A 22,353-nucleotide genomic window follows, 5' to 3' on the forward strand; every position below is an offset into this window, starting at 1 on the left:
TCTTCCGACCCAGAGGTTTTTTTTTTTTTCCCTAAAAGTAAATAGGGAGGGGGGTGTTCTACCCATTTGCCTGGAGACAAAAGCGGCAGGGTTTGTTTTTTTTTTAGGATTTTGATTTTTTTTTGTTTTACAAGGAGCACAGGTTTGAAAAAGAATTTTTTTTTCCTTTAGGCTGCTGGTAAGCAGGTTTCCAAGTAGTTGGAGGTTTTTTGCTTTGATTTGGGCCCAGAGCAGAGACAAGGGAATTGTCTTTTTCTGTAGGCTGACAATCACTATCAGAGAATAGGTATTCTATTCCAGCACAGCAAAATTTTACAGCCAAGTTTTGTTTATTTCTAAACCTTGGGTGTAAAGTTAGTTAAAACAGAGAGGTTAGAATGACAAAATCCACGGCTCGACACAAGCTGGAATTAGCCAGATTTCAGGCTGCGGAAAGACAAAGGGAACATGAAAGACAGATAGAACTCATGCGGCTAAAGAAGGAGGAGAAGGAACAAGAAAGGGAGGCAGCGAGAGAGGCAGAACAACACCAAGTGGCTGCTCACAGGAGAGCTATGGAAGCAAGGGACAAAGAACTGGAGGAGAAGGAAAAAGAGAGGAAGTATGTGGCGGAGATGGAGAAGATAAAGGCTCAGCAGAATATCCCAACAAACTCTAGTAATCCTTCTCCAAGTACCACTTCCCATCCCAGAAAGTTCCCCACCTACAAGGCAGGCGATGATACTGAGACCTTCCTAGAAAACTTCGAAAGGGCCTGCCTTGGGTACAACATCTCTACTGACCAATACATGGTACAGCTGAGGCCCCAGCTCAGTGGACCCTTAGCTGAGGTGGCAGCTGAAATGCCTAAAGAACACATGAACGAGTATGAACTGTTTAAATCCAAGGCGAGAGTCAGAATGGGGATAACACCCGAGCAGTCTCGTAGGAGGTTCAGAGCCCTAAGGTGGAAACGAGACGTGTCATTTACCCGACATGCCTACCACATTGTGAAACATTGGGATGCCTGGATATCAGGAGCAAGTGTTGAATCTCCAGTAAATTTGCCCTTCCTAATGCAAATGGAACAATTCTTAGAGGGTGTTCCTGAGGAAATAGAAAGATACATCCTAGATGGGAAGCCCAAAACTGTAATCGAGGCAGGAGAGATTGGAGCCAGATGGGTGGAGGTGGCAGAGAAGAAGAAAACTGGTCGCAGTTGGAGCGGAGACCAGAAGGGACAACCCCAGACCACACCCTATTACCGGGGGCTGCCCAAGGCCCCACCTACCTCCCAAAGAACCCTCCAGACCCCTTATCGTCCCACCACCCCATTCTCCAGCAACCCACCTCGCCCCAGTGACCCGTCAGCTGGACGATGTTTTAAATGTAACGAGCTGGGGCATGTAAAGGCCAACTGCCCCAAGAACCCCAACAGATTACAGTTCATTGCACCGGAATCACACCAGAGGTCTGCAGGCCCAGATACCTCCCAGATACCCTTGGAGCGGAGGGAAACTGTGAGTGTGGGCGGGAAGAAGGTCACCGCGTGGAGGGACACTGGAGCACAATTGTCAGCTATCCATGCTTCCTTAGTGGACCCCAATTTAATCAACCCAGAGATCCAAGTGACGATTCAACCCTTCAAGTCCAACTCTTTCAATTTGCCTAGGTGACTACAGCCCCAGACCCTTGGATCTTAAGAACAATGAACAATCCTCCCAACACTTGCACCCCCCCTTTCCTGGGAAATGTTGGATAAAAAGCCTCACCAATTTGCATAGGTGACCACAGACCCAAACCCTTGGATCTGAGAACAATGAAAAAGCATTCAGTTTTCTTACAAGAAGACTTTTAATAAAAATAGAAGTAAATAGAAATAAAGAAATCCCCCCTGTAAAATCAGGATGGTAGATACCTTACAGGGTAATTAGATTCAAAACATAGAGAACCCCTCTAGGCAAAACCTTAAGTTACAAAAAAGATACACAGACAGAAATAGTTATTCTATTCAGCACAGTTCTTTTCTCAGCCATTTAAAGAAATCATAATCTAACACGTACCTAGCCAGATTACTTACTAAAAGTCCTAAGACTCCATTCCTGGTCTATCCCCGGCCAAGACAGAATATAGACAGACACACAGACCCTTTGTTTCTCTCCCTCCTCCCAGCTTTTGAAAGTATCTTGTCTCCTCATTGGTCATTTTGGTCAGGTGCCAGCGAGGTTACCTTTAGCTTCTTAACCCTTTACAGGTGAGAGGAGCTTTCCCCTGGCCAGGAGGGATTTCAAAAGGGTTTACCCTTCCCTTTATATTTATGACAGGAGTGATTAAAAGCAATTATAGATATTATGCATGTGGGGAGTGGGTACATATAGCAGCACAGTGTCCCAGCACCGAGGAGCCTATGCAATGTAACTTGGGGGATTGGGAGGTCCCATGCTCCCTTATCCACCTTGCAGGGGTCACATTAGCCCTACATAATTACCCCAAGCCAGTGAGGATAAATGGAGCAGAGACTACAGTGCTTGTGGACTCTGGGAGTGCTATCACCCTCATATCGGGTAAGCTGTAAAAAATAGTCAGCTGCTACAAGCCAAACGCGTAGCAGTGATGTGCATGCATGGAGCCGTGAGCCATTACCCCACCATCTCAGTGGAGATAGAAGTTCAGGGAAACCCCATTGAGGTGACCGTGGGCGTAGTTCCTAAATTTCCTATCCTGTAGTCACTGGGAGGGACTATCCAGGGTTTGATAATTTACTCCCCGCAGAGAGGCTGGAGGGAGATGGGGACCCTGAGGACAGCGACTTGTCACCAGGGGAATGTCAACTCCCAATGTTCGCTGAGATTTCTCAGGATCTGTTCTCAGCCCCCCAAAAGACCCGGAAGACAAAAAAAGAGAGGAAGGCTACGAAGGCCTTGGGAACCCGGATCCTGACCCAGGGCCAGAAGATCTCCCTAGTAGGCAAATGGACGCGAGCAGCCAACAGAGAAACTTCTACCACAGAAGGTGAGCCAGAAGTTGCCCCCAGCCATGACGGCGGTGAGCCGTTGGAAGAAGCAGAAGCCTGCCCCTAGGAGCTTGGGCAGTTAGTCCCGGGAGAGAGACTTTTGGGCGGGACCAGGCGGAGGACCACAGATGTGATAACGCCAGGAAAGAGGTGGCCGAGATCGATGGGATACCCATGGATGGGAAGGTCCGGGGTTCCGGACTTTACTTTATAGTGAAGAAAAATCTCCTGTACCGCATGGTGCAAATACAGGAGCAAGAGATACAACTTCTGGTGCCACGAAAACATCAAAAAGCCAGATTGAGTCTCGCCCACAGTCACCTGTTTGGAAGACACCTAGGGGTAGAGAAAACCCAGGCACGGATCCTGTGGAGGTTCTTCTGGCCAGGAGTACATGAAGATATCCGGCGATACAGCACCTCTTGTCCAGAGTGTCAGTTACATAGCCCTCGCCGCTCTTGCGGGCTCCTTTGATACCTCTTCCAATAATAGAGGTTTCTTTTGAACGGATAGCCATGGATCTGGTAGGGCCCCTAGAGAAGATAGCTCAGGGCCACCAACATGTGCTTGTTGTACTGGACTATGCAACCCGGTACCCAAAAGCTGTTCCCCTGCGCAACACAGCTTCCAAGACAATAGCTAAGGAGCTAGTACAGATCTTTGCCCGGGTTGGGCTACCCAAGGAGATATTGACTGATCAAGGGACACCTTTCATGTCCAAGTTGATGAAAGATCTCTGTTCATTGCTCCATGTACAAGCCCTATGGACCTCTGTATACCACCCGCAAACAGATGGCCTTGTGGAAAGGTTCAATAGCACCCTCAAGGCCATGATCAGGAAAGTGGTGAGCCGGGATGGGAAAGATTGGGATACCCTATTGCCTTAACTCATGTTCGCCATCCGGGAGGTTCCGCAAGCCTCTATGGGTTTCTCTCCTTTTAAACTACTATATGGGCGCCACCCTCAGGGCATATTGGATATAGCCAGAGAAGCCTGGGAAGAGGAGCCAAATCCCGGAAGGAACATAGTTGAGCATGTACTGCAGATGAGAGATTGGATAGCCCGAGTTACGCCCATTGTACGGGAGCACTTGGAGAGAGCACAGGAGACCCAATGAACCCATTATAACCACCAAGCGAAGCTTTGACGGTTCCAACCAGGGGATCGGGTGATGGTACTGGTGCCCACAGCAGAAAGTAAACTGTTGGCCCAGTGGCAGGGACCCTACCAAATAACCGAAGCTATGGGAGAGGTGAACTATAAGGTGCGGCAGCCAGGCCGCTGGAAATTGGAGCAAATTTACCACATCAATCTTCTAAAACCTTGGCACAATCGAGAGGCATGCTTAGTCATGCAGGAGACCTTTCCCCAGGAGGATAACTTACACGAGCAAGTGAGGATATCATCCGACTTGACACCAATCCAAAAGATCGAGGCAGCCAACATGATTAATCGCAACAGAGATGTGTTCTCTACAAAACCAGGGCGGATGAACGAGACCTATCACCATATCCACACGATCCCTGGAGCCAAGGTAACATTGAGACCCTACCGAATCCCAGCAGCCAAAAGAGAAGAAATCAAGGCCGAAGTAAAGAAAATGTTAGAATTAAGGGTTACTGAAGAATCTTACAGTCAGTGGTCCAGTCCAATTGCTCTAGTGCCTAAACCTGACGGTACCATGAGATTCTGTAATGACTTTTGCCGACTGAATGAAATATCCCAGTTTGATGCATACCCCATACCACGCATCGACGAACTGGTTGACCGACTGGGTAGTGCCCGATTCTTGACTACACTGGATCTGACAAAAGGGTACTGGCAGATTCCTCTGACCAAAGAAACTAAAGAAAAGACAGCATTCTCCACCCCGGATGGGCTATTCCAGTACACCGTCCTCCCTTTTGGGCTACATGGGGCCCCAGCCACATTCCAGCGCCTCCTGGATAAGCTGCTGCGCCCCCATACTAGTTATGCAGCTGCATACCTAGATGATGTCATCATCCATATGCCAGACTGAGGAACCCACTTAGAGAAAGTTGAGGCAGTACTACACACCTTAAGGCGGGCTGGCCTCACTGCTAATCCCGCTAAATGCGCCATAGGGCTAGCAGAGGCTAGGTACCTGGGATATATTGTGGGAAGGGGCATAGTGAAGACCCAAACGAATAAACTAGAGGCAATTCAAAACTGGCCCCAGCCGACCCGAAAGAAGCAGGTCCTTGCGTTCTTAGGCGTGGTAGGCTACTACCGACGGTTTATTCCCCACTTCGCCACTAGGGAAAGTCCCCTAACAGACCTGGTAAAGGCCTGAGGTCCAGACATGGTAAAGTGGACCGACACAGCAGAGGGGACATGTACAGACCTTTGGACGGCCCTCTGTAATGACCCCGTACTCATAGTCCCAGACTTTAACAGAGAATTTATTTACAAACAGATACTTCCGAGGTGGGGTTGAGAGCAGTTCTTTCGCAAATGGTGGGAGAAGAGGAACACCTGATCCTCTACCTAAGCAGAAAGCTTCTCCCAAGAGAACAGAAATACGCAGTAGTCGAGAGAGAATGCCTTGCTGTCAAATGGGCTATGGAGACACTGCGTTATTACCTCTTAGGCCGGCGATTTACTCTTGTGACGGACCATGCACCCCTCCAGTGAATGCAGCAGAATAAGGAAAAGAATGCAAGGGTCACCAGGTGGTTCTTATCCCTCCAACCATTCCAGTTCCGCATACGGCACAGGGCTGGATGCCACCATGGCAACGCTGATGGTCTGTCACGAGCATACTGCCTGGCGTCCCAAGTTGCCCAACTCTATGGTGTTGAGCAGAGGGGGCGGGGGGATATGTGACGGGCAAGGCCAGATGGCTATAGAAAAGTAGTGGGAGATAGATATATTAGCTCCAGGCTAAACAAATCCCTGGTACCAGCTTAAGTGAAATGGAAGCTGCTCCAGGTCAATTAAGACACCTGGGGCCAATTAGGAACTTTCCAGAAGGCAGGGAGAATGCTAGGTTGATTGGGACACCTGAAGCCAATCAGGGGCTGGCTGAAACTAGTTAAAAGCCTCCCAGTCAGTCAGGTGGGTGTGCTTGTCAGGAGCTGTGGAAGGAAGTTGTGCTGTTGGAGAGGCTGAGTAGTACACACCATATCAGGCACAAGAAAGGAGGCCCTGAGGTAAGGGTGAAGTGGAGCTTGAGGAAGTGAGGGCTGCTGTGGGGGAAGTAGCCCAGGGAATTGTACATGTCATGTTTCTAAAAGGTCAGCTCCCGTGGCTGATACTATTAGGGTCCCTGAGCTGGAGCCCAGAGTAGAGGGTGGGCCTGGGCTCCTCCCCCCGACCTTTGCCCCCTGATTAATCACTGAGACTGCGAGACAACAGAGACTGTGCAAGGAAGGATAACTTCTCCTCACCTCCCTTGCTGGCTTATGATGAAAATGGCTCAGTAGACTGTGACCCTTGTCTCTAGAGAAAGAAGGGTTACGTGGAGGGTCACAGTAAGCCTCTGAGGCTAGCAAAATCCGCCAGGAAACGCGGGCCCCACGGAGGCAAGGACAGAGCTTTGTCACAAAATGAAATTTTGGTGGGAATTTAGGTAGGTAGAATGCCATTACTCAAGTGCACTGTGAGACAGTAGCAGGTGCACTTGTTGAATCATTTCAACTAGTTTGCATCCACATTGAAATAAAATGGTTCAGGCTGAAAAAGTTCAGACTGGAGAAAAATCTCCACCAAATGGTATTTAGCACACTTATTAACTGTTTGTCTTGGAGAACACATGGGCAAGAGATGACGGAAAAGGGACAGACAGGTATATAGGAATAAGGTGGTCAGTCAATAGAAATATTAAGTTGGGTGCTATCCAAACAAAATGTCAAAGACTGACATTAGCAATGGGGAATTACAGAGTGGAGGAGGTGGAAGATTAGATGCATTTCAGTAATAAAAAGTGTGTATTTAAAGAGGGTGGGACTCATGCCAGGACAGGAACAGTTGAGAGGAAATCATCATCATCAGAAGAAAACGATAGAGGGCCAGACTCTTGGCTCTGTTAAGGCTCATTTGTGCTGTTCTGGGAATGCATAGCATCAAGCTGTCACAGGGAATATGTCCGTAGAAAGGGGGTGTGGCTTGAAAGACACAAACACTAGAGCTAGTCAATTTAAAAAAAATGAGTAGCATTTTTTCTCAATATAAAATAGCTGTTGGAAAAAATGAAGTTTTTAATGGAAATTTTTCATTTTGGTCAACATGTTTTGTTTTTAGATGAAAATTACAAAACAAAATGATTTTCATTAAAAAAAAAAGTATTTTGTTTTTCAGATTTTTTCCCTTTCCTCTCCCATTTCCCCTCCCCTCTTTCCAGTAGGAATTTTTTATTTAGAATTTTTTTCATAAAACAAAACAAAGAAAATTAAATTATATTTCACACAAATACATTTCAAATTCCAACCAGCCCTTCTAAATGCATGTGAACACACACACATATAACATAAAATGAGTAAAATTACTATGCTAATTCTAATTGTTTGTTCAAAAATAACTTATTAATGTACTCAAACCATGATTTTTGTTGATAGACAATTCTCAAGCCCTGATTATATTCCTGGCGTTCTTGATTATTGTGACATCAATTGCCTTACTTATTGTTCTGTATAAAATCTATGATCTCCACAGAGAGAAATTAAGGTAAGTTTCTCCCTCCTCCATCTCCTTTTTTTAGAAGTAGGCAAATCATTTTGAAGGTTTTACAAAAGAAAGTGATGATGTTTTAAATATATGGGTTAGCTATTTCATTTGATATTTGAAAAAGAAATGCCTCTGCCTTTAAAAAAAACAAAACAAGAAAAACTAAATCATGGATCTTTTCAGTGGCTTGTATGGTAGCAGGCACAATATAAGAATCTAATATAAGAGAACAAAATATCTATGATTTAATGTTATTCAGGTTATCAAAGAGCTGGTCCAATAATTCACAAATAAATGTGCTCAAAGTCAGCCCCCGTTCTGCTGTTGGTACAGCTGGTACAAACAGCTTCATTCTCTCCCTCCATCAGGAAGGCAACTCATCGAGCCAGCACATTAACTCTGTTAGAATACCCTTGAATAAAAATGAATAATTCTGGATTCATCAAACACAAGTTACTGGGCTCACTATAGGAGTATCTGGATTCAATTCTATGGCCCCTGTTATACAGGAGGTCAGACTAGATGATCTAATGATCCCTTCTGGCCTTAAATCTATGACTCTAGAAAGGTTTTCTATAAGCAGAATTTTTGCCAAACCATGAGAAATAAATATGCAGTGTTTATATTTTGTTTTTTTATGAACATTAGGTTGTATCTGGCTTTCTTTAGCATGCATAGTAATCAAGGTGCTATACAGACTTTTCTTCCAGATCTATGCTAAAACAGAAGAATTCAGAACAGTGTTAAGGGATCTGGGGTTTCATGCAGAAGTTTGGCCGCAGATACGTAATGGAAAATCAGAGGGCACTAGCCAGAGTTCCACATATGAAATGGCAGTAGTGTTCTAAAACTGAGGTCTCAGTCGTCAGCTGTGCCAAGCTCATGCTCAGCTTGGCTAAAGATGGGGGAGGCAAGTGTAGTTATAATTTGCTCTTCCACTTCCTCTGATCCTGGGACCACTAGGGGACTCCCATACGATATAGGAATCCCTGGCTGCCTCTGTTGGGCAATGAAGTGCTATAAAGGGAATTTAACCTGGTTTGAAATCTCTTAGCACTCCTCCCCACTCCCCAAGTCCTATAAGACTCTACCTTTATTTAATTAATTGTATCCTTTAATTCGTTGTCATACATATATTGCATTAGTCAAAGCCTTAACAAACGCTCATGCTTTTTACAGCAATTCAGGTGAAGATGTGATGCTTGTTAAGAGGGGTAAGTACATTTTCCATATAAGATATGTTTAGTAAGTGGAAATAAGATATTAACCAAATGTCTTATTCCCGCTCATAGCCATCTATATTTTAGATGGCTAAAGTCTAATTAATTTACACAAATTAGATATTAACACAATCAAACCTTGCCTAGGCCAAAGGTAGAGGTCAGTGAATAATCTATATATGTTATTTAAGTGAATGATTTTAACTTTATTAAATGTTGGGAAAATTTGGAAAATCTAATATTTATTATCTTGACAGTAAAACTATTTCTGTATCTCAAACGATGGCCATAACAGAATACAGAAAGGGGCTTCAGAATACCTCATGAGATTCATCTCTGAAGTGAACTCACCCAAGTAGACCTTTACATGATCCAAGAATTGAGTATAAACAAGAGGTACCTCAAATCTGTGCTTAATTATAACGGACTTTCTGGATGCCCTATGCCTAGTACCTTGCACACCCTGAGTTTACTAGCAATTCCTTATCCCCCTGAAAAATGGGAAAGGAAGAGCCAGTGATTGGTTTGGCAGACAGTACCAACTCATCCCAAATTAATTCACTGGGAACAAATAGTTTTTATACCAGGGTCAAAGATATGTCAGGAGATTGCTCCATTTAGTATGGGAAACTGTTCTCATTAGATAGCAAAAAGTAGTTTGACTGTGTTGACTGGGGATTATCTATAATACATTTTGGGAAATTTCTTGCATTAACTAATTGTTTCAATTCCATTTTTTAATTTACAAAGGGTAACTTGACAAGGTTGCCCATTTTTGCACCCTCCTTGCTCTTCCTGTTTCCTTCAGATCTAGCACCCTAAGTAATTTCTCAGAGAGAAGCAATAATATGAAGAAATTACACCAGCGTTCCCACTGTACACCTTCTGCTGTTTTCTGTGCAGCTGATATTATTTTATTATCGATTTAAAAGAAACCAGAATTCACTTTTCTATGGACATATTGAAATAATATAAACGTATTTCTGGTTATAAAATTAATTATACTAATTGGAAGATGGCACTTTCACAATTACATCCATTTATCCTGTTTCTGTATGCAATAGCAAAAACATTTAATTTAAAATGGAATCAAAATGCACAAGGACTTAACATTGTAATTAACAGTAATAACTTGGGGAAGACTTAGAATGATTTTCACATTAGTTTCTGACATTGTCCCTGTTTGGGTTGAAGTGTTTTGTACCTGGTTCAGATGTTGCTATGGCCTTACTGGCCACACTCACCACTTTCCCAAGTCACCTCTGTGCACTCAGCATTCTACTCCTCTGTACATAGGAGGTGCAGAATAACAGAAATGTAGGGCTGGGAGTGACCTCAGGAAATCATCAAGTTCAGCCCCCTGCACTGCGGCAGGACCAAGTAAAGCTAGACCATCCCTGACAGATGTTTGTCCAACCTGCTTTTAAAAACCTCCATTGATGGGGATTCCAGACTCCCTTGGAAGCCTATTCCAGAGCTTAACTACTCTTATAGTTAGAAAGTTTTTCCTAGTATCTAACCTCAATATCCCTTGCTGCAGATTAAGCTGATTACTTCTTGTCCTACCTTCAGTGGACATGGAGAAAAATTGATCACAGTCCTCTTTATAACAGCCCTGAATATATTTGAAGACTATTATCAGGTCTCCCCTCCATCTTCTTATCTCAAGACTAAATCTACCCAGTTTTTTAACCTTTCCTCATAGATCAGATTGTCTAGATCTTTTATTATTTTTGTTGTTCTCCTCTGGACTCTCTTCAGTTTGTCCACATCTTTCCTCAAGTGCGGTGCTCAGAAATGGACACAGTCCCTGTGTGCAGTGTTTCTTTGACCTGTCCCCCGCTGGAGAAGTTCAGTTACTTTGGGGGCTGTGTTTACTCACAGATGAAGGGGTGGGACTTGCCGCTATAAACATATATGGCTTAGTTTGATTGAATGTTTCTGTTCTCGTTAGCTAATCTTACTGCTTAATAAATGTATTTACTGAGATTTTATGTACATTTTAAAAACCAATACAAATAAATGTAAAATAGATGTCTCTATATTTAAAGATGACGAAAAGCAACTGATGAATGTAGAGCCAATTCCTGCAGAAATGTTGTTGGAAACCTACAAGAGAAAGATTGCTGATGAAGGAAGACTTTTCCTTGATGAATTTCAGGTTTGTGCCTAGTCAGAAATGTAACACAAATCCCAAACCAGATATTATAGAACATGCGATTAAAAATAATCTGTCACATTCAATAACCAACCCCTTTTGTTTTGTGTTACAAAACATCTAAGATTAAGTACCCCTCTCCCCCATCTGAGAATAGCCAACAGGCTGGTCGATAAGGCACTTATCTTAGAAACCTGGCTCTGAATCAGGCAGAGCCAATATATGCCTACCATCTCAGATGGGTATGTACTCAGGACATCTAGCTGCTTTTAGTCCCATGGCTACATTCTATTTTTAGTGCGCTAGCTTGATCAGAGCTAGCACTGATATGTCTTCTCAAGCTCAGAATTACACCCCCAGCTCAAAGTGTAGACACAACCTTAAGCTGAGCCAAGGTGGTCACAACTGCTGTGGACTTTAGGATTCCTCAGTTTCTAAAGATTTTACTTTTATGAGTTGAATTTAGAAGTGTGTTATTATTATTATTTGTTTTGTGGGCATTTATATGAGCCCCAGTCAAGGACCAGGGCCCCTTTATGCTGCATTTCAGAGCAGTTTTATTAATTTCTGTTCAGACTAGAATCCAACGTGGAGCTTCTTTATTAGTCTTTTGAAAGAGAGAGAAGCATCTATTGATTATATGGAAAATATATTAATCTTTATATAACTTAATATTTGTTCAAAAAGCTAATCAGTATCAATCATAATATTGTGAATAACAGAATGTTATCTTCCAACTGTCATTAAGAACTAATTAACAAGTATGTGAATTTTGTTGCTAGTTGAAGTTATCTAAAATGTGTTTTATGAATAAAAGAAGCATTATGTTTTACAGAGCATTCCCAGAGTTTTCTCTAAGTTCTCAATAAAGGAAGCACGCAAAAACTACAACCAAAACAAAAACCGTTACATTGACATTCTCCCTTGTAAGTACTGAATGCAAATTCCATACGTTGTGTAAATACTTCATTGTTTTTGCTTATATGAGTTTATTGAGGCAACTTGGTTAATTATTCCACTACTTTGTTTTAAATTATCTAAACAGATGATTATAACCGAGTTGAACTCTCAGAGATAAACGGAGACCCAGGATCAGACTATATAAATGCAAGCCATATTGATGTAAGTGACTTCTCTCAGTAAAATTTTTGATGCACAAACAAAAAATGGTTCATACGTGTCCCATTTCAGGCACCAAATGCATTTGATTGACTCTTCTAGAACTGATTGTTTCCACTTCTTTAGTTCTATCTTTACGCTGTGTTTGGTACTCTTGGATTGGTGTCCATATTATTGTGCATGTTAAATACGTAAATTTCTGAAGTGACAAATCTTTTCACAATCTTCATCTGCTATCTTTAAATGCTTAGTAATGATGTATATTTTTAAAACAGGGTTTCAAAGAACCAAGGAAGTACATTGCTGCACAAGGTAAATTTTTACTTTATTTTTTATTTCATTCTTCACCCAATTATCCTGTAATCAAAGTGGTGGAGTCAAACAGTATTAATATATTTAAACAAAATGGGATTGCCAGCAAATGTGGAATTTAATAAATAAAGTGTTTGGGTTTGGGGAGTTATGACCAACCAAAGAAGGGAATTTGAGGAGTGCAAAATATTGGCTATAAGTATTTGCTTTATTTTCACACTGGAGAATTTTTGCCCTTCTCAACCACACACTAATAAAGTTTTAAAATTATGTAGACTAAGATGGTGGAATCGTAATTAAGTCATTCAGTCTATGGCTAGTATTGCATGACCTTTGGATAGTTTCTGAGCCATAATAGGTATTGTAACTATGTTTTAGTCTTTCTCTGTTTTTCCTAATTTTTGGGAAGGGATCTCTTATCAAATACCTTATCTGCTAGGCCCCAAGGATGAGACCACTGATGATTTCTGGAGAATGATCTGGGAGCAGAAGGCAACAATTATTGTTATGGTGACTCGCTGTGAAGAAAATAATAGGGTGAGGGTGACATATATAATATATATATATATATGTACAAATACACGCACGCACACACACATTAATCCTTTAACTGCAGTATACAGAAGGTTGCTTTTCTGTGGTGAATTATGCTTTTCTTTTTTTTCTTTAAATGTTTTCTCTGCATTCAAGTATTTCTTTTGAATCCTTGTTCATTCTTTTTTTTACTCTCTATTTGTATAGAATCTCAGAAATTGAATAACATTAACAAGCCTACATGGTTCTGCCTTTTAGACTATTTGATCAGCAGCATTCTCAATAATATCATCTGACGCACTGCCCTAAGGAATAGGGAACTACATTCAGCCTTCTTGCAGATAAACCCATAGGAGGGTATAACTTGCCCCGAAACTCCCTGAGTTAGAATTTGTTGAGCTGCACTAAAATCTCTCTCCCTCCCCCGCATCCTTGCAGACCTATCACAACTCTCAGTGAAAGAGGGGATATTTTGTATTTGGGACTTTCCTCCTCTCCCCCCAGCATTCTGTCCTAATGTCTTGGCAATGCCTCCACAGTTCTCTGCCAGTTTGTCTTGTGTCCTCCCTTTCCTACTTCTGAAACCAAACTTGTAAGCAGCGATTAGGAGAGTGCTCACCACCTTGGTAGGGCCACATGTTTCAGATGCAGATGAGAGTATTGATATTCTGATTGTTTTAAGGAGAAGAGCTGGCTGGCAGTGGACATGTTTGCAGTATAGCCACACTGCTAACAGGAGTGGAGGGGAATTTGGGCATGAATTGTGAGGGGCTGGGACATGACTATTGCATCTGCAGCTATGTATATTCACTGACTAGAAATATAAGTAGGAGTCACAGAGTGAGCTGCAATCTTTACTGTAGCCTTCAGGCAGTGACAATGACTGTGCATGGACTGTGCAGCTGTTTTGTCCCTGCAGTTTGGTTGGAGGATAGGATTCCTTCCCATCTTGTTCTCTATGTAAATCCCCTGGGCAGAACCTTCAGGCTTAGTGCATGAGGCCAGAATCTGGATCTTTGGGTTTTTTTGAATGTTTAACTAAAGCAGTGGTAATCTCTTTAAGGGATTAACTACAGTATTTATTGGAAACTGAAATTGTACTGAAGTATTGGTTATGTATTTTATCTGGTGTTGATTTTATTTTATTTCAAGTTTTCTTCAGAACGTAATTTCACTGTCATATTGATATCATACTTCTAATGAGTTAATTTTGTATTTTCATAGAACAAATGTGCCCAATACTGGCCGACCACAGAAAATAGCACTGCAACTTTTGGGGACACTGTTGTGAAGAGCAATGAAAGTAAAATATGTCCTGACTACATTATTCAGAAACTGCATATTACAAATGTGAGTTGGCTTTTTAATGTGAGAATAATTTGAATTGGTCTGTATAGTTGGTATAAAGAGACTGTTATCAGAGATTCTTCCAGAACAACAGTGACAGTTACCATTTCCCCGTTTTTACCAAGTAAGATAGAGCTTGAGAGAACACCTAGTAGATGGTGTGTAATTTCATAGGGCAAATATGAATTGGAAACTTATCTCATCACTAGGATTTACCTCATTACTGTGGGCACTGTACTCTCAACAGGAACACCAGTAACTTTCTGTTCTATAAGCCTACTGACAAGGCTGGATAAATTGTATGCAATATACTGTAGTTTTGTCAGATATTTTTTAAATTAAGAAAACTTGTTATTGGTTTATGAACATAGAATAATATATGTTTAAATTAACACTGAGACCACCACATTCAATATTATTTTCCCCTAGTAAATTCGCTCAGAAATGTGGCTCTTAGAACTGTATTGCCTATCCTTGTCTGAACTTTACTGCGGAACAATTACAGTTTACGGTAACCGTATTTATTGTTGTATTTATAAACTGTGTTGTAGAGCTATCCGTGGTCAATATGGGGTTTTCAAGATTTGTAGGCCAATTACCAATCTCAGTTATACCAGTGAAACACAACTAGTTGCTAGACTCTAACTGAGTGCAGAATTTACCCTTTAGGGATAAATTTTGCCCCTTTATTCCTTGCAACTTTATTTCCATGGGATATGTGTTAGTCAGGGCACCATTTATTCTTTATTGTGTTAGATTTAAGGAAAAATGTGCTGGAGGTTCAGGTCATCTTGAAAAATAAATAGTATAGCACCCGCCCAGACCCATCTTGCTCCCATGTTTGCATCTTTAGGCCCCAGTTCTGCTACCTTTCCTCACATCGAGTAGAAGCTTACTCTGGGACTAGTCCCACTAAGCCTAAGATAGTTACCACTTACTGTGAGTAAGGTGGCCATACCCAGCACCTTAAGATTTAAGTGTTGTTAAAATTCTGTGGCGTCATGTATAGGAGAGACTCCAAATTACAATAGTTAGAGTGTTGCAGGTCAGAAGTAATGTGATTTTTTTTTTTTATGTATCAGTTTGTTTGGTGCTTGTTTGCTTGTCTGTAAGATCATATTAACAAAAAAATTAAAATTAAATACATTGTGACTGCTGTCACAGCTGATCATTCAAAGTATTGTAAAATATCAGTTGATTTTTATGTAGGCTAAGAATGGCGGGGGAACCATCAACTCAGACACCCTTATGAAACTTCCAAACCCACATTACTAAAGCTCGTAATCTAGTAGGAGCAACTGTACAATAATTTTGCAAACTCTATGCTCTGATTGGCTACCTGGGGCTCTCAGTCAGTTGCCCTAGGGTTGCCAGCCCTCCAGGATTGTCCTGGAATCTCCAGGAATTCAAGATTATGTCACGTCCAGGAATACAGCCAACCAAAAGTGGCAACCCTATTTGGAGATTCACCTGCTGAATAGTTATTGGGGAATAAGCAGATGGTCATTATCTAAATCAAACATCAGCTAGTCACAGTGCAGAGTATTGCTTGAGTGTAAGATTAGCATACAGTTATGAATCAGTGGTCTCATCCCAGCACTTTGCCTGGGTGAGATAATTCAATTTCAGTATATTACATCCTAAACACACATGGCTTCAGGTTAATATCTAACTAAGCACAAGGTGAGAACATGTCCCATGGTATATTCAGACTGCCACAATGATGGTATACTCTGCTGACTGCAGAATGCTTCTTGAGAGACAATCATTCAGGTTTTATTGTTCTTCTGTTAGATCTCTATCCCCAACTCTCCATTCACAACAAGAGAATGGAAACAGTCAAGATGTATATTGTTGTTTAGGCCTTGTGATTCATCTCCATCATGTAGTCAATGGCCAAGTGCACCCCATTGTAATTTTTTTTCTTATTTGGATTCACAGTCATAGTTCCCCAGCTGCCAAAATGTATTTTTCCTTCTCCCTGCCTGGTTCTGGCAACACCATAATAAAGCAGGGTGTGTGACCCTAAGGGACCTGGTATGCTTTAAGCATTGAATACAGTGACTTAGAAATAATGAGCCACCTCAGTGATTGTCACAGGTTTGACAGCCCCACTTCTATTCTGAGTTGCTGTTTTTACACTTCCTTCATTCCTCTGTGGGTCTGTGTGACCTTGGCAGGTAGTTAAAAGTACAGATAACCAAAATAACCAACAAATACACTTGGCAGCACATAGACCTGTATGGTGACTTCCTAAATGATTTACAAGTGCAGTGGAGAATACGTGGTACAGTCCACATAATCACAAAACAGAGTATTCTTATGATGATAATATTGGACTTAACCTTAAAGTGGATTGTCATATTCTTTCTCCAAGTTATGGCATGTTCCACATGTACAGGTCTTATTTTAACAAATTTTTTTTGTTATTAAAATTGGAACATGTTCCAACTTTTGAAACCTTAGAAAGAACATGTGACTGTACAGTGTCTGGAATCGCTGTTGCAATACTAGATGCCTACTGTACCTATTTTTCTGCTTTATTCTATACTTTGTATATTTACATTTGATTTTGATGTGGTACTAATGAAACAATCCCACCCTGTCCAGAGAAAGGAGAAGACACCTGGGAGAGATGTGACTCACATTCAGTTCACTAGCTGGCCAGACCATGGAGTGCCTGAAGATCCTCATCTTCTCCTCAAATTACGCCGCAGAGTTAATGCTTTAAGCAACTTTTTTAGTGGCCCAGTAGTGATTCATTGCAGGTAAATATTACAGAAACTCTCTAATAGTAAACAAATGCCAGCCAGAGTTACCCAGAAAAACAAGTCAGGGAAGGTTAACAATAGTTGATTAGACCAAAATTTTCAAAGTTGGTTGCTTTAAAATAAGGCATGCAATTCCATACTTACAGTCCTAAATAAGAGGCCTGATTTTCAAAGGTAATAAAAGCCTACGCTCCTTTTCAGATCAATGGGACCTGAGGATGCTTGAAACTTTTAAAAAGCAGACACTTATTTAGTTTGAAAATATTGTCCTTATTTATTTAAAAGATATTTAAAATGTAAGTTGACCAGACTTTTGAATTGTGGATTAATTTATTATAAGCCACACTCTTTGCACTGCTTTGCGTCACCTTGCAGAACATGACTGGCATTCATCCTCCTCTCTCAATCACTTTGTACTTGTCAGTGCTGGTGTTGGACGTACTGGAACCTATATTGCAATCGACGCTATGCTGGAGGGGTTAGAGGTAGAAGGCAGAGTGGATGTTTATGGCTATGTTGTAAAGCTCCGTCGACAGCGATGCCTCATGGTTCAAGTAGAGGTATGTTTTAGAGCTCGCTGCTTTGTTTCATTTATTAATCTCCCTCAGGAAAAGCTGGGCCCAGCTAGCTCAACCCTAGGTAAAAGGAAGATGGCCATGATTTTCCAGTGCAGCTGTCCAGGGAAATATAAAACTATGAAAGAACAGAGGGAGGAAAACCAACTATGAAGCAGAAATGGATGGTCAGCATTTTCCCAAGTTTTGACATTTCAACCATTTTTTTAAAATTTGGAATTGCAACCAAAAAAAAGGGACAAAAATATATAGGAGCCGATTATCTTTTGGCACCCAAATATGAACATTTTGGGGCAGGGTTAACTACGCAGATTCACTTTTTTTTTCTTTAGTGTGGGATTTTCAGAAGTGCTTAGGAGCACAAGTTCCATTGAAAATGACTGGTGCGACTTGAGCTCCTAACTTAGGCGAGTGTTCTGGAAAACCCCACCCCAAATTCTTAGCTGTACAACCTAAGCTATGTTACATTTGATTTATATGGCACCTTTGATCAAAAGCACTAAATGTTGCACTAACACAGCCAACTGTGTTTAATTGACATAGTAATAGCTGAATCTATTGCCAGTTTAATATAGCAATGGTAATAAGAATACATAAATATTATTATATGTTTTAGATAGTAAGAACAATTTGAAAAATCTCTTCTTTCTAATTATTATTTTCAATTTTTGAAATCCACCTCATCCTTAAATTGGGGAACACTAGACACAGTACATCCTGATCCATCAAGCACTGGTGGAATACAATCAGTTTGGTGAAACAGAGGTCACTGTCTCTGAACTGCACACCTACCTTAATAATCTGAAGAAAAGAGATCCTCCCAGTGACCCCTCTCTGCTGGAAGCAGAATTCCAGGTAAATATAATACTGCATTCTGTTTGATTCAACTCTCTGTTCTGCTTTTAAACAAAAAAGTGACATGCAATCATTTAAATAAACCAATAATTCAGAGCCAAATTCTGCCAAGTAAATTGGTGATTTTAAATGAAATCAACAGACTAAAGAACTGCTCAAAGTGAGGGTGGCAGAATTAGATCCAGTATTTGGTTGCTGGGGAATAGGGATGGGGCTAGATACTCATCTGGTCTAAATGGGCATAGTGACATTGTCTTCAGCTGAGCTAAGCCATTTTACAAGAATCTGGCCCCATGGAGTATTCAGACTGAGTTTTACCTGTTCCAGTTTTTCTGATTGTAAATTGATATTTTGTATTTTAAAATTATTTTTATCTTACTGAAAACATATAGTAATTCTTTTTCTTTTTTTCAGTTCTTCCTCTTAGGGTTCCATAACTTTATTTCTTTTCCCTTATGAGAAACTATAGACAAAATATAATGAACAAATATATAATTTCCTGTGGCTGAACCAGGAGTGTGTATAAAATTAAAGCTTTTCCATATGGATGCAGAACAAGCAACTGCCTGAGTAGAATAGCTTGTAGGATCAAGATCTTAGAGAGATGTAAAATGCTTTAAAATAATTGAACCTAGGGTTATCAATTTATTTGTAGCAATAATGTCTTTGTGGCAATGTGGATGTGAAGGTGCAAATTACCACTAACGATCCATGTATTTGACAAAAAATCAGTTTACTTATGACGACCACAAAGAGTGGGTACCATAGTTGGTAGATCATTAAACAGATGTGTTTTCTGTGGCATATATACTCTGGCAGTACCATAATTAGCTTAATAAATTAACTTTGCATTCCTGGAAAAACTTTTAAAGTGGTGAAATATCTTAAAGAAATAGCAGTTTAATTCCCTTTTTGTTAACGTTATTCATAAAATACAGCAGCACAATCTTTTAAAATTGTTTCCACCTGCATGGTTTTTTGTGGTACTGCATGTGGTAGGTTCAAGGGTTCATAAACTGTGGTCCAGACACTTCCATGGAATGAAATGAAGCAGTGAGGGACTGAGCTATTAAGAGAGGAGATGGGTCTCTGAGAGTATCACTATTTTATAAGGCTGGCAGAGCATTGTTTAGCACATGGTGTGACCTTGTATGTTTTCTTTCCTTAGAGGTTACCATCGTATAGGGGATGGCGGTCACAGAACACTGGCAATCGACAGGAAAATAAAAGTAAAAACCGGAATTCCAAAATGATTCCATGTAAGTGTTTGTGATGATGTCTGCAGTCAGTTTGTTCTAATTGTATGAAGGCTTTCGAATAAAACAGGACAGTAAATTACCGTATTGATATGTACTCCACCCTAGAAAATTTAGGAAGTGAATGATTTGTTACAATATAAACTGTGAGGAGTCCTTGATTTTTTTCCCAAACAACCATTGTGGCATGTCTGCTGCCTCTATGCCATTGCATAACTGCTGAATCACTGCACTTTTTCTACATTCCCTTTCCATTGTAACAAAACTAAGAAGGGAGATGGTTGCTTTCTTCCTGCCAATACAAACTATTGTTGTGACACTTTTTTCCAGATGACTTTAACAGAGTACCAATTAAACATGAGGAGGAGAAAAGCAAAGAGAGTGAACATGATTCAGAGGAATCATCTGATGAGGATAGTGATTGTGAGGACGCAAGCAGATACATAAATGCATCATTCATAACTGTATGTATTTAGAGGATAAAACTTCTTGTGTCTAATATGCTTTCTGCTGATAGTCCCTGATAATAGCTATGTGCCAATTTCTGCTCATCTTACTCTCTCCAGTAGTCCTACTGACTTCATTAGCATGGTACTAATTATGTGAGTAAGACAATCAAGATCTGGCACTTTATTTGGATGTTCATTTATAGACTGAATCACAAAGATCTTGTAATATTGGCTGTCCCCTGGGAGAAAGACAGAGCTCTTACCTTACGCTGTCCTAATCTATGCAGCCTCAAAGAGTTAAATACTTCATTCATAATAGCCCTAAGTCTAGTAAATGTTGCAATAAACAGAGTGATGGTAAAATAATTATCTTTTATAGTTTCTTTTAAAACCTGACTTTCAGCTAGGCTTTTCAGGGCCACCTATATTTTTGCCAGCACATCTATGAGTAGACTCCACCTATGTGAATTCCAGGTACACGTAGGTAGTTATATATATTAATTTCCCTTACAGTCAGTTTTATACAGTTTTTTGTGGATACAAATTTGGCCTAGTGAAAACAGAGGCCAGCACTGAAAAGCAAGCTTGTAGTGTCACTTTCACATCTAAAAGATACTATCTTTGGAGGGCCATTGTTGGACACTAGCAGATATAACTGATTATAAGATTATGCAATGAATGGGATTTGTCTGAACTCTGTAGACAAAAATACAGTTAGCATATCTACTGATTGTAAATATCTGTTTACTAATAGATACGTCAGTCTGCATTAACTTGCTTAGCAACTCTGTGATGTTGCAAGAGACGTCACTCAATATCCAGTTTCTAATACCAACGATGGAGCGCGAAACCTTCTTTTTAATCCCAAAATGCATTCTGCCTCAGATATTGGCAGTCTGAGCTTTCCCATGTGGCTGTATAAATGTGTCTCAACTTCGTCCTGGATAAAGGACTGCTAGTTATGGAGGGTCAGTCATGTGCCCACCAATTTTTGTCCTTTCTGGTGACACTATGAACTATTGCCAATTGTGATGATGGTTTTTTGAAATGGGTACTTGTCCTCTAGAAACTATACTGAGACCATTAACTCATTTCACGTAGGCTACCGAAGTCCCTTTAGATGGTAAATACTTCTTTACACATGAAAACTGCCTTTCAGATGAATTAGTAAAAATAAATCACATGTTCAAATGGTCTTTTTTAGGGCTACTGGGGTCCAAAAGAAATGATTGCAACGCAAGGGCCACTACCAGAAACAATCAATGACTTCTGGCAAATGATCTTTCAAAGAAAAGTCAAAGTAATTGTTATGTTGACAGAGCTGAACGAAGGAGATCAGGTTAGTTTGTCATCTTCGAAGTAAAGTATATGATACAATACTCTTTATAGGAGAAAAGAACAGAATTCCAATCTCTAAATTGCAATGAAATTCTAATTTCCAAACCAAAAATGTGACTGTCAGAAAGTGTCTCAACCTATCAACTATTTTGTTTTCTAATAGGATTTATTCCATCCTTATTTTTTAAATTGTGCTGAAATGAATTTATGATTACACCGTAAAAGTTTATCAATGATGTATTTTATAATACAATGAAACTGAATATTTATAGAATATATGCATCCTTTAAATTGATTTGGAAAGAAAACCAAAAGCAATGATGAAAATAAGGACTGATTTATAATTTCTTCATTTCTAGCAACTCTGTGCACAATATTGGGAAGAAGGAAAACAAAGATACGAAGGCATAGAAGTTGAAATGAAAGATGTCAACCTGTCTTCTAGCTACACCATACGCGCATTTGATGTAACACATGTGAAGGTAAAAGATAAAAAATGACAGATGGGAATTTTACATTTGTTTTTCTATTTTAAACATAGTCTTTTGTAAAGGGCAAACAAAATAAGGAACAACCAAAAGACAAGAACAAACCTGTTTGTGTTTCGATAGCTGATGTTTTATTAGTTTCTTGCTTTAAATGTTTTAATAGTCATTAAAATGGGACTTACAGTCACCATTGAATTACAAAGTCAGACATAAGTAAAATGAGGGATAGAGACCCACCTTGCTCCTCTTTGT

The 22,353-nt window shown here is 40.4% G+C and overlaps 1 protein-coding gene across 8 annotated transcripts in view; it reads left to right on the forward strand.

The window, feature by feature from the left end:
• The window catches only part of PTPRC (protein tyrosine phosphatase receptor type C), a 155,083-nt gene that overhangs the window by 128,854 nt on the left and 3,876 nt on the right, over positions 1-22,353 (forward strand). For 7 of the 8 annotated variants that reach the window (XM_073356764.2, XM_073356763.1, XM_073356767.1 and 4 more), the window contains 15 exons: positions 7,571-7,679; positions 8,859-8,893; positions 10,951-11,060; positions 11,893-11,983; positions 12,103-12,179; positions 12,452-12,488; positions 12,928-13,025; positions 14,247-14,372; positions 16,980-17,137; positions 17,565-17,700; positions 18,421-18,570; positions 19,739-19,829; positions 20,157-20,290; positions 21,480-21,614; positions 21,973-22,095. In XM_073356764.2, the coding sequence (XP_073212865.1) occupies positions 7,571-7,679; positions 8,859-8,893; positions 10,951-11,060; positions 11,893-11,983; positions 12,103-12,179; positions 12,452-12,488; positions 12,928-13,025; positions 14,247-14,372; positions 16,980-17,137; positions 17,565-17,700; positions 18,421-18,570; positions 19,739-19,829; positions 20,157-20,290; positions 21,480-21,614; positions 21,973-22,095 (1,610 nt within the window). The remainder of the gene's footprint in view (positions 1-7,570; positions 7,680-8,858; positions 8,894-10,950; positions 11,061-11,892; positions 11,984-12,102; positions 12,180-12,451; positions 12,489-12,927; positions 13,026-14,246; positions 14,373-16,979; positions 17,138-17,564; positions 17,701-18,420; positions 18,571-19,738; positions 19,830-20,156; positions 20,291-21,479; positions 21,615-21,972; positions 22,096-22,353) is intronic. The other variant, XM_073356768.1, reaches the window with a different exon arrangement.

This window comes from Lepidochelys kempii, chromosome 8, assembly GCF_965140285.1.
Source record: "Lepidochelys kempii isolate rLepKem1 chromosome 8, rLepKem1.hap1, whole genome shotgun sequence".
In the NCBI taxonomy this organism is placed as follows: Eukaryota; Metazoa; Chordata; order Testudines; family Cheloniidae; genus Lepidochelys; species Lepidochelys kempii.